The 17,846-nt window shown below is 40.1% G+C and overlaps 1 protein-coding gene across 4 annotated transcripts in view; it reads right to left on the reverse strand.

Moving 5' to 3' along the window:
• Positions 1-4,929: 4,929 nt before the first annotated feature.
• Positions 4,930-17,846, reverse strand: part of cntn3b (contactin 3b) — a 147,668-nt gene continuing 134,751 nt past the window's right edge. For all 4 annotated transcript variants that reach the window (XM_014009484.1, XM_014009483.1, XM_014009481.1 and 1 more), the window contains 4 exons: positions 11,110-11,296; positions 9,754-9,866; positions 9,497-9,662; positions 4,930-8,949 (listed from right to left, as the gene is read on the reverse strand). In XM_014009484.1, coding sequence (XP_013864938.1) covers positions 8,858-8,949; positions 9,497-9,662; positions 9,754-9,866; positions 11,110-11,296 — 558 coding nt within the window. In that variant the 3' untranslated portion in view covers positions 4,930-8,857. The remainder of the gene's footprint in view (positions 8,950-9,496; positions 9,663-9,753; positions 9,867-11,109; positions 11,297-17,846) is intronic.

Genomic DNA, 17,846 nt, shown 5'->3' on the forward strand with positions numbered 1-17,846 from the left:
AAATTATAAAATGTTAGATAAAGCTCTCCTTTTTTAATTTAATTTGTGCATTTTTAATTGAATTTATTTATTGGTCCATTTATATATTTCTGCCTTTTTTTTTTTTCTAGTTATGTCAGTTTGGGTCCTCCACACAGCTGGACCCCCCTGCTGTCGGTGTTTTCCTGGATCTTCCCATAACATGAAGAGAATTGCTTTTATTTTTCTACGTCTCCAGACAGCATGCAACATCACCAACACTAGTTGATATGACAGAATAATTGCGACTGTCCCGATAGCAGCAACACGTATAACTTATTTTCATTGTCCTGAGAWGTGTGGTCCCTGTGAGTTTGTGACTTTACTTCCTGTTTACTACAGACATGAGTAGCATCAACGTCTGACAAAATTACACTTTGCGTAGCCTGGTTRATTCACTCCAAACCACTTGATGGAAACACGGTTGATGGGCATTTCATTTTTTTTGCAACATTTTAAAAGTTTGCTSGGCTACTGAGTGATTGACGTGAGGACGCCTAAAACAAAGACCTACGTTCTGATCGCAGACCAGCTAAATAAACCGTGTTTGTGCATTTTACTAGCCTCACAAATGAGGTGTCATTTGCAACATATTCGAATAAAAAAAACATTTATTATAAACCCTTTGTCTGTATGTTATGTGTGAAAATCGACACACAAGACTGAGACATAAAAATAAAGGTAAAAGTGATATAATGGTCATTCTTGGATAAATTCAGTCTTGATAGATAAACATCTGTCACTTTTTAAAACAGCCTTTCTGTACTTTGCAGAAACTTAGCACAAATGTGGGGTATTGCTGGACAAAGAAATGCTAAGTGGAACCTTGGCTTCTTATCGCTCCTTTGAAAAACACTCACAGGCTGCTCCACTTCTGGAGAAACCTAGACCCAAATGGAAAAAAGAGAAATTATTCATAAAGTTGCCTTTTTAACTGTATTCAGACTTTTAAAATAAYAACACTTACACTCTTTGATGTGCTAAAAGAAATGTTAAGCTTTTAATTTCCCTTATGTTTATATAAATGCTTTCATGTAGACTTTTACTGATAATTATTCTTTACCGCTTGTGAATGTGCTGCAGATCAGAGAAGTGCAGTTAATGTAAGGAATATTTCAGACATGTGAGCCAAAGAACAACTGCCATCCCAAGAGATTAGAGACAGAGTATGAATATCAGTATCACTTTTAAGTGGCTAAGGCAAACACACAGAGATATGGGAAAAACCATTATCATGTCACATTTGCCTTTAGCAGCAAGTGATAATAAAAAATCTCTTATGTGGATCAGGTTAACAAACATCCTAACTTAGCAGGGAGGGAAGAGTGTGATTTGAATGTAAACTCAACTTAAAATGGAGCTCTGTAGTTTTAAACTCGAACATTTTTCAGTTTGAACTGAAGATAACTTTTATCAAACTTAACAATAAGTTGTTGAAAAATAACTTTACCATGTTTTACCATTTTAGGTTCAGTTCAGTTTATTTTTTATTTTTTATGTACTTTTGTGTGTCTCAGGGCTGAAGGGCAGAGAAGATCAGAAGGCCTGAAGATCCCACAAAGGCCCTATAGCATAAGCGGTAGATCAGTTCTTGACAATAATTTCTTGTAATACCAGAAGTTAGGAGRCAATTATTTCACTCATTTCATTACTTTGGGAAAAGTACTGTGTGATGTTAGCAGCTGCAACATTTGTGTCAAAGGTTCTGGTAATTTTGGTCCTTTTTATTTTCTTATGGATGTTGGTAATTTAAATCTACACAATTTAAATAATTTAAAAGTTAGCGTTTACAGTATATTTAATAAATATTCATATTTTTAACAACTTTTTATATGGTGGTTGTGAGGTTTTAGCAGGTGAAGACCCAGGGCGCTGGCAAAAAAAATCAAAGGTGCAAAAAAAGGTTTATTATAATAACAAAAAGAGGGCTGAAGACAGCAAAAACTTACAGACAAGTGCTTCTCAGGAGGAACAGACAGAACACCACACAGGCTGAGGGGAAACAGCACAATGAACCAACACAAGATTGAGACAGGACAGGACTTAAATACACTGACAACTAATGAATGAACAGAAAACACCTGGTGAGAAACACGAGGGTGACAATCAGGGTAATGTGGGGCAGCTGGGCTGAGACACACAAGGGAACATAGAAACACTAGGAAAACCAAGGTGAAAAATGACAAACCATGACAGTACCTCCCCCTTAACGATCGTCAMCCGATGATCAACAAGGAGAGGCACGGAACAAGGGGAGACAGGACAAAACAAACTCAAGGACAAAACAYGGAAGTCCATGGGAATGGTCAGAAAAACCATCCCACATAGGGCAAGAGTCCAGGGGGACGACCAGGAAACCCATGCCAACGAGGCAGAAGGTCAGAAAAGTGGCCAGGAAACCACCCATGGCCAGAGCCCCATGAGGAGGCCGGAGCAGACGCGGAACCACAGGAGGAGGCGGGAGCAGACGTGGAACCACAGGAGGAGGCGGGAGCAGACGTGGAGCCAAGGGAGGAGGCGGGAGCAGACGTGGAGCCAAGGGAGGAGGCGGGAGCAGACGTGGAACCAAGGGAGGAGGTGGGAACAGACGTGGAACCAAGGGAGGAGACGGGAGCAGATGAGGAGCCGTCGGAGTTTGATGGAGCAGGAGCCTCGGTGACGGCGAAGACAGGCAACAGAGGGGACGAAGAGGCAACGGCAGCCAACCCAGGCGACATGGAGGCGACGGCAGCTGACCCAGGTGACATGGAGGCGACGGCAGCCGGCATGGAGGGGACGGCAGCCGACCCAGGCGACATGGAGGCGACGGCAGCCGACCCAGGCGATGAGGAGGCGATGGGCGACGACCCAGGCGATGAGGAGGCGATGGGCGACGACCCAGGCGATGAGGAGGCGATGGGCGACGACCCAGGCGACAACAAGGCGATGTGGAGGCAACGGAGGCAACGGCAACCAACCCAGATGATGTGGAGGGGCCGGCAGCCAACCTACGAACCTCAAGTATCGCCGACTCAGGAACCACCACCGGAACCGCAGACTCTGAGACCACCKACTGCAGATCCATYGAGACCACCAACTCGGGAACTGGGACCAATGACTCAGGGGACGCAGGAATGGACTCAGGAGTGGTCTCATCAGCGGACACAGCAGCGAACCCAGCAGCAGAAACAGCCAGGTCAGGCACAGGAACCCCAGAAAAAAGACAGGGGTAGGAGTGTGGGTGAAAAAAGCCACCGAGAGCCGCTTCTCTCGGAGGAGAGATCCCCGGGAGAAGGGCAGCCATCTCAGCCAGATTTTTTTCCTGCATTGCAGAAAAATCTCAGACGTGTCCATTAAGAAAAAAGTCTTGCCTGCAGGGTGGGTACTTGGTCGGTTCATTATGTGAGGTTTTAGCAGGTAAAGACCCATGGCGCAGGCAAAAATCAAAGGTGCAACAAAAGGTTTATTATAATAACAAAAAGAGGGCTGAAGACAGCAAAAAATTACAGACAAGWGCTTCTCAGGAGGAACAGACAGAACACCACACAGGCTGAGGGGAAACATCACAATGAACCGGCACGAGACTGAGACAGGACAGGACTTAAATACACTGACAACTAATGAATGAACAGAAAACACCTGGTGAGAAACACGAGGGTGACAATCAGGCTAATGTGGGGCAGCTGGGCTGAGACACACAAGGGAACATAGAAACACGAGGAAAACCAAGGTGAAAACTGACAAACCATGACAGTGGTTGACTTTTTCAAGTGTACACATTAGTCAACTTCCTTAGTCAAATTTTGTTTCAGTTTATTTTGTCGTTTGCAATGATTTACCTTTTGTTTCTTTKTGGTAAAGTTTTATTTTTTGGAGATGCTGCTTGAGTTGCCCTGCCACTGTGTTGTACTGTTTTGCTTTTTCAGCAGAGGGAGAAGCTTGTTGTAGTTTAATTTTTATGTTTTCTGTTAAGAAAACTTGATTTTGTAAATGTTTCATTTCTTGTGTTACTATTTAACACTACTTTAATCAATCTTGTTTTGGTAACAGTTTTTGTAAATTAGTCTATTTTCTTCCTCCTTGTTGTGTTAGAATGGACTGATCAGCCACTACATAAATGTCTCACCTGTCAGTCATTTGGTCAGTTAGTGCTGTAGTTTTGGGACCATAGTTCAAAGTTTATTTGACCACTTTTATACGACCAAAACTGAAAATAATAATAATAATAATAATAATAATAATAATAATAATAATAATAATAATAATAATAATAATAATAATAATGATAATAATAAATACGTTTTTATAAATAAATTTGAAATGTCTCATGTTGGTTTATGGGGATCCTGACATATTGCAATTTTAAATCATTTTGTTGTTTTGAGAAAATTACTGATCAGTTTCTACTTTAAATCCTAGAATTTATTTTAAATGGCCTTAAGAGTAGTCGTGTTCTGTATGACTGAGAATCTACAACTTTTGTTTTTTCTTATTTATTTATTCATGGCAACATTCAAATACACAATGGTATACATTTGAGTGTCTGCAATGAATGATTCAAAACCTCTTCAATCGTTGTTATAAAACCAACGTTTTGCATATTGAAAATCAGTTATAGCAGCTGTTCTATATGACTTTGCATCATTATGTAACCTGTTTAATCTCTATCTTTGAAAAAAATTGTAAAATATATGCTGGGGAACAGTCTCAGCTGCCACACCAAATTGTTGGTCAATATGTAAAATTGACATTTAAGTAGTAATTTACATTTTTGTGTTTTTAAAGTTATTGGCCTGTGGCAGCAACTTTAAACTTGGTTGACTCCAAAAGTTAATCAGATGTCTATTACTTTCTGCAAAATACATTTAAATGTGTTCACTGGTTCATCAGACATCTTAGTAACAGACACACACAGACAGAAAAAAAACAGTATTGTCCATCTTCACCTTTATAAATAAAATATCAAAGTTCTACTGTGATGGTCTCTGAGCRCAAACAGACTCACTTTGATTTTATAATTGTATGTCAGTGTGACAGACAGTGTGGTGAAAACAGGAGAAAACCGCTGTTGGCAGGAATAAACATTTTTACTAAGTTACAGTTATAGAAAAAGAAAACACAAAATAACAAACAGGGATTAACATGCGCAATTTTAGTATACAAGACAATACAGTTACTTTTCAATATGAAAATACCATTCTACATGTCAGTATCTCACAGAGATCATTGATTAATACATCGGTATTAAAGCCAGAGAACACAATATATAAAAGCAGTACGTTTGTCTTTGATGGCCACGTTTAAAAAATATCTGCAAGCTATATACACTGTTCCATGTGCACTCCTTCCTAAAAAACAAAACCCACAGAACTGATCTGAATATGCCAATCTTGTGGATAATAATAGATGTTTTTTTTTGTTTGTTGTTGTTAAATCCTTTCGTTACATCAATACAACTGGCTTCAATCACTTCCTTTATGTTTTTTAGATTGTACATTGAAGCATCAATTAAAGCACAATGTCAAAACATAACTTTGTTCTTATGTGAGTAAAGATTAGACACGTTAGGCTAAACTACAACCGTGTAAATAATAAAACAAGCTGCCACAGAGTTACACAAAATAACTAAAAGCTCGTTATCCTGCAATTCACTGATCATTTGGGGAAAAAATAAATAAAAGTTCACCACTTGAATCAAGATGAGCAGTATTGAAGCCAAGTCACACCAGGAGTTAGCACAGTGGCGTATGTTCATGTAGCTTTGTACGTGTGTCTACTAAGTTTTAATTCAAATTAAATCAAGTTAGATTGAATAGCTGAAATTAGATTTATCTCCAACTGCTGATGTTTRTGAAGGCCAAAAAAGAAACCCAATTGCTAGTCACATTGGGTTGGCTTAAGAAAATGTACCCTCTGCTCCCCAGAAGCACTGATTACCTGAATGCAACCAGAGACCACTTAATGAGACTGACCAAAAATGAATGAGATTCCAAACAGACAGGAAACAGAAACCACAGGGTCTCTGGGGATTAAAATTGATCCTTTGGCAACAAATTTTGCATACTGAAATGTATTCTCTAAGGTTAGATGAATTTATAAAGCCACTTGCTAACAGGTAACCAGTAAACATGCCGGTTAAGAATTATCAGTCCTTTGAGATTTTTTATATTAAAATTATTATTTCTATGCAAAATGGGCACATAACAAATTGCTGTATAAGGTTTGGCCATCACACATCCCAGCATTATCTTTTTGGGAGATCATTTCAGTAAAAACTCTTTACATGATGGGAAACTGACAGAACTGACTTGCAAACTAACATTTAATAACAAGCTCAGTAAGGACATTAAATAAATACACAGCAGTTTTAAAAAATCAGTTTGCACATCTAAAACTCATAAATTGCTTAAAACAACAATACTATTGTGGGTTTGCTTTTGAGTGAAAAATTTTGGGTTGAATAAAACTTATCAGAGCAACACAATCATTAATAGTATCACCATCTATTTCGCAATACAAAAAACATTTAGAGGAAAACTGGAGGCAACAGTAATGATGATCAAAGCCAGACAAAGTCGTTGTCAAGAATTTCACAGTTTTGAATGCTGATGTGACTGGGTTTCTACACTGTTGGGAGCTCAATACTACGGTTTGTTTTGATTTGTAACTCAAAAGAATTGCCCAGCTAATCAAATTCAGGCCAGGGCTCCAATTTAAAATCTACTCCTACACTACAAATACAAATTCTGAAACTGACCAAGAAAGGCTGCTGAAAAATCAGAGCAAATAACCTACAGTGATAATTCTGGTCAAACAAAAACACATTAACATAACGTCAAAAAAGAAAGAAAAAGAAGCTTTTTGACGTCTGATGAGAACAAAGGTCATGAAACTAGTAGAGGACATTTGAAACATCATGGACTCTAACGCAATATAACAGGTGCATGAGAACTTAGCCATCAGTCAATCAAGCAGCTGAATTGTGACAGCCACAATAATGGGCCAGGAAAATCAATATCCCATTGACTGGTCTGCAGGAGTCTAATCAACGAGCACAGAGTTTTATGAATTCAGTCAAGGAGTAAATAGGACAGCCTGATTATGTCAGCCCTTTGGACCTTTTACAGGGCCTCTGGGGTCATACACACCAGTTCGGATGGTTAAGTGAGGACTTCCAGTCACCTTGCATCAATTCATTGTGCTTTCAAGAGTTCAAAACGCAGGCTGCAAAAGGCTCAAGCTAACAACTGTACCCGACYCCATGTTTTGCAAAGGCACAGTAATGTGATCAGTTGAATATATCCCTCCACCCCAGTATTGGGGCCCCAGCAATCACACCTCTGCTTTTATTTGGATGCCTTTTGACAGCCTCATCCACATAATATAAGGCTGTAAAAAGTGTCTTCCTCAGCAGAGCTGCAATGTTCTTTTGTTACTTTTCAGCCTGGTAAGTGTCCAACGGGCGGAGGTGAAGTGAGGGTAAAATAATAGCCATGCCTTRTGCTCCACTTCCAGTCAGGCCTCTTTCACCAACATATTGGCATCCATTATTCTAATGCCTTAATAGCCTATAAATTATAATATGGATGGAGTCAAACATTTATTATGCCACAGGTCATAAATACCAGTGCCAAAATTCCCTACTACATATTGAAATCTACAGTGTCTGCTCTCACATTGCCAACCCTTTTTGTCTAAGGCGCTCCTGTGCCCCGATGAAAATTTAATCAACATACCATTTCCAATAAAGCCTTGCTCCTACATTTTGAGCTTCCTGTCTCGTGTAGCTAATATTCTTCAGGATAGCAAAGCAAACAATTCCCCTGCTGCATGATGAATCTTTCCATAAGCTATCCGAAGGGGGGGGGGGGGGGGAGACACTGGGCTGAGCTCTAGTGAAGGCACTGTTATCTTGCAGTCCATTGTGCACTRTGGCAGATGGTCATTTGGGTTGTTGATGTTGCGTCTTCTGTGATATGGTGTTGAACACCGGTCGTCTTAATGTAGAGATGGAACAGCACACATGGGATCTGCTTGATGTAGTTACACCACATGTCTGCTCTCCTCAATCCCACCTTCTTTTTTTTTCCTAGACTGAGAATGCAGAGTGTGATAGGCATTTATTATTTAAAGGAGCATGAGATAGAGAGTAAAATGCCAAGATCTATCAGAGTATTGTGAAAGGGGCCTAAAGCTCGTGAGCCCGTGGCTCTCTAACAGACTTAACATTATTTCAGTAGTCAGAGTGGGTTTCAGGCACAGCTGATCAATTATGCATCTCTGACTAAGCCTGGTAAAAATCTTATGTCTAGAATGGATATTTTTATTGGCAACAGCTGCACGAGAAACAAACTTATGAATTAATGGCTTTTGGATAATTTGACAAGCTGAAAAATGGGCGCAGCCGATGATTATAACGTAATGACTGCTGAGGAGTTTAATTTGTGGATCGTTTTTACTAAACATTTTATGTTGGGTTGACGTAAGCAGCCACCTACTTTGGTATGGACTCTTTTAGGAAAGTGGGTTTTAAGGCAGTGGTATCTCCAAAAGATACTAAAGAAGGTTAAGTCATGAGTCAGAGAGATAAGAACTTGCAAAAGAAAATTCTAGAACAGTGGCACTTTCAACACTGGAAGAAAAAGCTGAACACATCCATAAAACTCATACGACCCCCATCAGTTGAATAWTTAAAAGAAGAAGCATGGTCCCTTTGAAAATTTGGTGCAGTCCAGTTATTTACCCCCCTTTTCCCAGTCCGAACTGAAACTTAGGCCWTGTGCCATTCCAGTGGTGAGTCGACAAAGGAGAGGCTTGAATAAGAGGAGGAGAGGAGGGCGCCACAGGCTGAGGTTTGACATCACCAGGCTGTACAGAGCAGTGCGCTGATAAGGACTGTGGAACGGGACAACCATCTGAGGCTTGAAGCTCCAGAGCCTCGAGCTCCCATACCTGCAACCAAAACACATGAAGTTGTGAAAARCCAGAAACAGTCATCCCACCAAAAAAAATACTAATAAAAAAGACAACTCGCACTCTGCTGTGCCCTTTAAATTTCTGACAAGCAATCATAAATCAGAAGCCAAATGTATTTATTTTTTTCTTTCATATCAAGACCATTACTGGCTTTCAACAGGAGAGGCTATTAAAGTACCCCAAGAAGATAAAGTTGGTATCACATCAAAGGGGAGTGAAGCCAACTGAGCGGCCTCACTGGTTCGCTCAGCAGCGAGATGGGAGCACAGAACTGCTTTATATGCTGCAGCCCTGTGCAGCCAGTCAACAAGGAATAATAACCCAATGGCAGAGATGGATAACATCGTGCAGGCATTTCTAAAAAGGTCTTTTTTTATCCTCACACTTAAAATAAGTCCACCACACATGGGTAAAATCAGCTCCAATGAAGCAAAATCTGTTTTCTTTCCTCTAAGCTATTAAACACTCACTTAAGCTTTAACAGTGTTCTACAAGGAAGAACCAAGAAGAAAAGCTTACTCACTTAATTTGTGGATGTGGACAGGTTCGCTGCCCACACCCTCTCCACCTTCACTCATGACCTTGACTTGAATAAGATAGTTGTCGCTCGCTGAGAGACTGAGCTCGGCTGTGGTTTTATTGGTGAAGATTGTGTTGATGTCATTGTATCGATGTCTTTTCACCACCACCTAAAGCAAGCGTAGGGGGCGAAGAAAAATCAACTAATGGGAAGAATAAATCAGAGGATAAACGAGAGCTTTGTGAAAAACTGGGACCTACCAAATAGCCAGTCACCTTTGACTCTGTCTCCATGGCTACTAAAGGGTCCCAGTGCAGCGTTAGCGTGGAGCCAATCATTCTCCATTGTATGTTGAATGGAGCTCGATCTGGCGCTGGACCAAAGGGAAAAAAAATCAGAGGTAAATAAATATATATGATGTGTTGGTGACCATAACCTGTGTTTGTCATTCTACAGGGTTGCATTTTGTAGAATGGGTTCATCTTATAATGCTTATGAGCATGACTTTTAATGAAACACCCTCATAAAAAGAACTGTGAAGTGATCTGTGGTGGTCTTGTTGCTGCAGAGTACCAAAACATACAAATAAAAGAACATGTGGCAAATTARTGCTAGGCAGTCTGTCTAGCACAGGTGGTGTGAGAGGAAAAARGTCCACTGAGAAAAATTAGGCTAATAAGAGAATAAATATTTATTTCTGTATCGTTTCCTTCTCAGATTTTGTCCCCACCTTTTTATTTCTCAAAGCGTATTCACTTTTATGTCTCATTTTAATATTTCTGTATGCATTTCAGCTTAGTTATTCAAACGAGGGTGGGTGTTTTCTTTTGAGTGTGTCATGGATGGAGTGTATAACAAAGTGAAGGAAAGCWTTAAGGGAAATCAATGGCAGGTGCAAGGAAAAAGGAGAGAGAAATTATTGAAGAAACTAAATAATATGTGTTAGTATGTTTTGAGAAAATTATTAGATTTAATGAACAGTTTATATGCAGTTTTAATGGGTCTTGATAAGTCAGTTTTTGCATTTAAAAAGACCTTTTTCAGATCATTTAAAGTTAAAAAGTTAACGCATTTTGCTGCCTTATTTATCCTAATTCAATTTTTTAATTTCTGCCGGAAACCAACAAACAAAACTAATGTTGTTGGGGTTTTTTTTTTGTTTGTTTGTTTTTCCTTACTTTATACAGTGTCTCAGTTTCACATTTGGACACATTGATGCTGATTATATTTTCAGGTTTATTTTGTTGTAGATCAAAAAATTGTTTATACTTGCACATTATTAAATAAGGTACTATCTGCATCAATTTATGATTAACGACAGTAAAAATCATACTGCTGTGCTGCAACCATATGCACAGACATTGTAAATCCGACCCTCTACATGTACTCACATTTTTTCTTTTACTCTAAATGTTGTTTTGAAACTTACGAGACCAATATCTTAACTTTGCTTGTGTCTTAAACTGCTTTAACTTCAAGGGCACCTTAAGACTTACAGGATTCACTGCATGTGTAAGACACCGAACCCCCTTGAAAACTGATAGCACAGCTGAAGGAATGCTGTACTGTTTCCATTATGAGGACAAATGCTATACCCACTTCTGGCAGGGACTCACGTGGTTTCTTTGTGGTGTTGTTGATGGGTGCCGACTGTGGTCCAGGACCAGCAGTATTGAAGGCAGCCACAGAGAGGTAGTATGCTGTGTTCGCTTTCAGCCCTGTGATGTTAACCTGCGTGTAGTTTCCAGTTATTCGCACTTTACCAACTGTGTCAGGCTTGGTGTCATCCTCCCAGTACACGACCTGTAGAACAGGGAGGTTAAAGGTTTAGATCAGGGGTGTCCAAACTTATTCCCTCAGAGGGCCAAAATGAAAATCTACCCAAASGYTGYGGGCCAAATGCAATAATATAATAGAGGAAATGCTAATACTTCTTAAGTAAAGTGCTTTTACTTTTTATGATTAAGCCAAGAGCCAGTGCAGTGGCCCATATTTTGTTTGTTTGTGTTTTTAATCTGTACACTTGCTCAGGCAGCAAAGGCTCTTGGGACATTTCATATATTGATAAAATATGAGTATTTGTAGTCATAAAGTTTTCAAATCTACATGTGTGCTTAAATCTAATGTAAATATCTTCTTTGGTTTCTTGTATTTAATTCATAATCTTAATACAATTCAGTGACAACGTCAGCTATCTGTGCTACAGTCCCTTATTTAGTCATTGGGCCATTGGATGTAATTACTGTACATGGAAATACAGAGTTTCTACAGAGGATGACAGGCAATTAAAAACTGCTGGTGGGCCAAATCAAATGGTTTGGCGGGCCAATTTTGGCCCAYGGGCCCYACTTTGGGCACCTCTGGTTTAGATGACACCATAGTATCCCAGTGAACCGTTCATTTTATGCAAATTGTTGTTTTACAGAAAATGAGTAAGGGAGAGATAAAAGAAAACATTTTTCACAGATGAAGTGTAAACTTTTTTTGTACGTCCAGTCATAACATAACTCAAACAAGAAAATAAAGTTAATTTTCCATCCATGTAAAATTGTATTTTTTAAAGGAAGGAGAATGGTTAATACAAATACTTTAAAACATATTGCAGCAAAGCAGAGGTGGACGGTATATTGTTTATAGATGATTTATGGTGAGTTTTCCTTACAGAATGGAAAATTACTTTATTGCAAATATCAAGTATAAATTCCTTCAGCTATATTTTTATCATATGCATACAGTCTACTTGGAGTTTAGCCTTCCCAAGCACCTTTAATGCACTATAGCCTTGAGAACCCCCAGTAGACAACCTATCATCCACTTCCCCACTCATAAACTCTCCAGACGGCACGGTATTTATGTTTCGAAAGCGAAGAAGACCTCTCAAAAGATGTTAACAATCATTCGGAGATGGTACATTAACAGACAAGCATAGACAGGAAAGCACTGGATTCTTATGTTGGGTGCTACACGGCACAGTTGGCAGAGGTGTCACCTCCCAGCAAGAAGGTTGCCAGAACAAATCCCACCTGGGGACCTTCCTTGGTGGAGTTTGCATGTTCTCTCCAGACATGGGCAACAGTGACTTTCATGACCCAGAAAGGAAGATGTGGGTAAAGACAATGGACGAATGGAATCTTGTGACTGYGAGTTGTTCAGTAATAAAAGGAAGATTTTCAACTACCACAGCCTAATTATTGGGCTTTGCTACTTTTTTTTGCCTAACAGGATGTTGGCAAGATCTCTACGTCCCTGATTCTGAAAGTTTAGAAATGTCTGCTTGCTACCATAAAAAAAAAAAAAATAAATAAAAAAACATAAAAAAATGGATTTTCTGAAAAGTACCACTTGCACAACCGTGTTAGAAAAATGTAAAAATAGGATCTTCTCTTCTGTGGTTGAATACATTTTAATTGAAGACAACCTTTCCATTTTTTTATTTCAGAATTGGCGAGTGTGGAGTTCCAAGCTTTATTTATTTATTTATTTAGCTGCATGAAGTGCTCCATTTATGCAAGCTGAATTCACATGCAAATTAAAATCACTCCCCTCCTATCTGAGGGTCAGTAGAGTCTTTGTGTGTTTCTTACAAGAAAGATGTTTTGGACACATTCATGAAAGTGTGAATTAGAGTGAAATTGACAGGGTGTCGYGCCTAACTCTCCATTGTATGTGTTGGAAAGCTGAAATATGAGACCTCTTTCWCTGTTGGCCCATCTCAGACCTTTTTTGGTAGTTCCCCTGGGATGGTTGGACTTAGGGTTGCCAACTCAACCCCTGCAAAATACAGGACAGCTCTGCCAGGGGCRGGGCTTAATGGTGTAATGTGTCAGTTATGACATCACACAATATCTCCATTTCCCCAACATTTGAGTTACATCCACCTAAACCAGATTTATTCTTGTTTCTGTCATTTGCATATAACTGATGGATTAAAAAGAAGGATTTAATCAACACAATGTTTTTAATTATTTTTTACAACCTTTCAGCTGCTGATGGCCACAGTAAACAGATAGATAAAGAAATGCAAAAATAAGCATACATGTTGTTGTGATTCAAACTTTTCTAAGCATTTCCCACTTCAGAAAATTACTGTTCGAGAGCAGATTTATTAGATCAGGACTATACTACAATTAYATAAACATTATTCTTTATTTGGCAATTTCTGTTTTTTATTTCATCCATGTTTTCACTGGTTAGGTCAAATGTGTCATTAAATAGCTTAACAATATGTTTGTGACAGCTTTTAGATTTATAATGTCAAYTTATTATAGAACTATGGTCACCCACCACACTAACAACAGCCTATAGGCTATGTTCAAATGCRACCTAAATCAGATTTTTTTTCCCGACAGCATGAATGTGACAGATTCGACATTTTCAAATCTGACCCAGGTTTTTTCAGTATGTGGTACTAAAAGAGATATACACTATATTGCCAAAAGCATTGGCTCACCTGCCTTGACTTACATATGAACTTAAGTGGCATCCCATTCCTAATCTATAGGGTTCAAAATGATGTTGGTCCATCCTTTGCAGCTAGAACAGCTTCAACTCTTCTGGGAAGGCTGTCCACAAGGTGTTTGAGGATTTTTGACCATTCTTCCAGAAGCACATTTGTGAGGTCACATACTGATGTTGGACAGAAGGCCTGGCTCTCAGTCTCTGCTCTAATTCATCACAAAGGTGTTCTATCAGGTTGAGGTCAGGACTCTGCAGCTTCTCCATCCATYCATCCATTTTCTTCCGCCTATCCGGAGTCGGGTCGCGGGGGCAGCAGCTTCAGAAGGGAGGCCCAGACCTCCCTCTCCCCAGCCACTTCTTCCAGCTCCTCCGGGGGAACCCCAAGGTGTTCCCAGGCCAGCCGAGAGACATAGTCCCTCCAGCGTGTCCTGGGTCTTCCTCGGGGCCTCCTCCCGGTGGGACGTGCCCRGAAYACCTCACCAGGGAGGCGTCCAGGAGGCATCCTTACCAGATGCCCGAGCCACCTCAACTGGCTCCTCTCGACGTGGAGGAGCAGCGGCTCTACTCTGAGTCCCTCCTGGATGACCGAGCTTCTCACCCTATCCCTAAGGGAGAGCCCAGCCACTCTGCAGAGGAAACCCATTTCGGACCTCGTTCTTTCGGTCATGACCCAAARCTCATGACCATAGATGAGGGTAGGGATGTAGATCGACAGGTAAATCGAGAGCTTCGCTTTYTGACTCAGCTCTCTCTTCACCACGACGGACCGGTACAGCGCCTGCTTTACAGCAGACGCTGCACCAATCAGCCTGTCGACCTCCGGCTCCCTTCTTCCCCCATTCGTGAACAAGATCCCGAGATACTTAAACTCCTCCACTTGAGGCAAGATGACCCCCTTGACCCGTAGAAGGCATTCTACCCTTTTCCGGCTCAAGACCATGGAGGCACTGAGCCTCATCCCGGCCGCTTTGCACTTGGCCATGAACCGCTCCAGCGAGAGCTGCAGATCATGTTCCGATGAAGCCAACAGGACCACATCAACCGCAAAAAGCAGAGATGCGATCCTAAGGCCTCTGCAGCTTCTGTCACATTCCATTTGACTCACATCACTGAGGTGGAGGTTGACAGATTGACCCACTAACCTCGAGTCATTCAGTTTAAATCTTGTAAATCCACATATCTTCAGCTACTGAACAGAAGTCCAGTTGCTTCATCGTTGTTCTTTTAATTTTCCATGTCCTGGATGAATCCACAGAAATATATGATAGTAACATTTGTCTCTCTCGGACTGTATCAATATTAAAGTTACTGGATCTATACTTCCAGCACGTTGCCTTTTTTCATAAATACAAGCTGCAGCGGATCAGCCAACCAGAAGCAGGTTCAAATGTGAACTAAACAAGCATGCCAGATAATTATTTAACCAACTCTGACTGCACAACAACTTCATAATCGACAGGCTACATGTAGCTTGTGCTAAAGCTCAGTAAACAAGCTAATGAAGCTGCTACAGTCATGGGGCCCCTTAAGGGGGGAGTGCAAGTACGACAGTCATTTCAGTGCCCTCAGTGTTTCATATGGTCATTGCATTTGGCTAGTACAGTAATGTCCCTCTGGGTCCCCCTCCAGTTCATGCCTAACTGCCTGCTGTAACATGACGGCTCTGATTGCAGGCGGCTCTCTGAAGATGGGGAAAAGACCATCCTGTGTGGGTAACTTCAATTTAGCTGAAAATATGGGACATCCCGGCAAATAGGGACAGTTTRCAACCCTCGGGTTTGTTAATCAACTATAAATCGTTGGCTAAGTGAACTGCTTTATTTTTCTTCTTTTGTTACTCTATCATAGTATGTGTCTTTTCTAAACTGTAGTTATGCTTGAACTTTTTATGTTTGTTTTTGTTTTTTAATTAAGTGCATAATTGCAATATGTTGTGGTCATTTCAAAGCTAATTATTTTATAATGAGCATGTTCTCTATGTGACATGGGTTKTTGTAATCACTGGTCATTTAGCACGGTTCTGATCTGCTGGGCGTTCAGCYTGCATGTCTGTGCATGATGTATAAGAACAAATTTAATAGGTTTTATCTGTTTGGTTGTAATTAATTTTTGCTCTGGTCTGTTCTGTTGTCATCAAATCCTTTCTAAGTGTGATCATGTGACCGGTCAGRAGACCTATAATRTTTTTTTCTAAACTGGGACTTCATTACTTGTTCTGCTTATAAGCTCTAGGGCAGGGTTTCTTAAATGTTTTGGGTCTGGGGACCCCTTACAAGGGTGAAAAAATTCCAGGGACCACCTTCTAAACCTCATGCTGTTTTAAAAATAATTTACTGTCATGTTAACTCTTAAATGCCATGGGAATATTATCTTTTGTTAGGTTCAGAGTGTTTGTTTTACTAGTGCATTGTTCTACATATGCATTTTCCAAAAAAATAAAAAAAATCAAATTAGCAATTTGTTGAACATTTTTGAGAACCCCCATGATACGGCTCACGGACCCACGGGGGTCCTTGGGTCCCCAGTTTGAGAACCTCTGTTCTATGGTATATTCACACCAAGTCCTTTGCTCCACTTGTTTGGCCCGGATTAAAAGTGGACCTTATTTTTTATTTCTTTTTTATAATTTGTTTGGTGCMGTTTGCAGTCCCATTGTGCTTTTTTGCAAGTGGACTATATTTAATAAACAAAGCCAAAAGGATGACGATCTTTGTTCCTATTGGATAGAAATGACGGGGGCAGGACAGAGCACAGACCCAGAAAGAAAGATGGTTAATGYTAATACAACTTCAATAACATTTAGAATTTGAAGAGCAACTCATTCAATCGTGGTTTCTTGATATACTTTTTATTTTGGAACGGAGTTGGCAAAAGCGTGCTGCAATCCAAAGGAGACGAGATGCTCCGCATTCCCTGACCCGCAACAGCTCARTGTTTGTATTGCAGTGGTAGCGTTAGCAACACAGAAGGGTTAACTGTTACCATGTTGCTCAGCAATGGTAGCTCAAGAAGTCCAAATCAACACTAGTTTCCTAGTTGGTTTGGTTTGAGGCYGGTCTGTATTCACACCAGAAGCAAACTGCACCAGAGTTTGTTTGGAAGTGGACTGAGACCACCTCAAAAGTGGGTCTCAGTCCGGTTGTTTGATCTGCACCATGAGTGTATTSACACCTGAATAAAAGGTCTRGACCAATGGGGGAAACAAACACTGGTGCATTTAAAGTGGACCGAGTGTGTCAGGTGTGAATACGCTCTAAAACCGCTGTTTGACAGACTGCATCTTATTTTATTGTTCTCAAGATGAACTTGATTAAAATTCGTGTAGGATTACATGAGGAAAGTTGCAGTTTTTTTTAATGTTGTGAGTACAAAGATCTGTGAGTAACAGCTCAGCCTTTTCTTGCCTATAATATACGGATGTAACACTAATCTGTTCTATTTGTTTTTGATCAAATCATTGGGCTGTAGAGGGATTTTGTGCTGGGAAAAGTTTGTTTTTGTGTGTGCTGTTGCTTTGCAGATTTTCTTGTACACATGGTATTCAGTATCTGTATCAGAAGGTCCTAGCCATTAAAAYTAATACTAGTGTTAAATCAAATAGATAGTTCGATCACCCAGTCAGATTTGGAGAGGTGGTCAGCTGGTGTTTACTGGTGATGATTTTTTAAAYAATTTTGCTCAACAGCCACACATTTGAAGACTTTTTACCCTTGATTTTCTAGTTGTTTGGCTAGCAACTGATAATGAGGCAGCTATTGTTAGTTGTTAAGGAAAACTGCAGAAAAACACAAAAACACAGGAGGTGATGAAAGGACAGTGCCAACATCAAAACCTTTGGGGAACACGAATAATTTTCAAATACACACACACACACACACACACACACACACACACA

The sequence above is a fragment of the Austrofundulus limnaeus genome, unplaced genomic scaffold, assembly GCF_001266775.1.
Source record: "Austrofundulus limnaeus strain Quisiro unplaced genomic scaffold, Austrofundulus_limnaeus-1.0 Scaffold58, whole genome shotgun sequence".
Taxonomy (NCBI): Eukaryota; Metazoa; Chordata; class Actinopteri; order Cyprinodontiformes; family Rivulidae; genus Austrofundulus; species Austrofundulus limnaeus.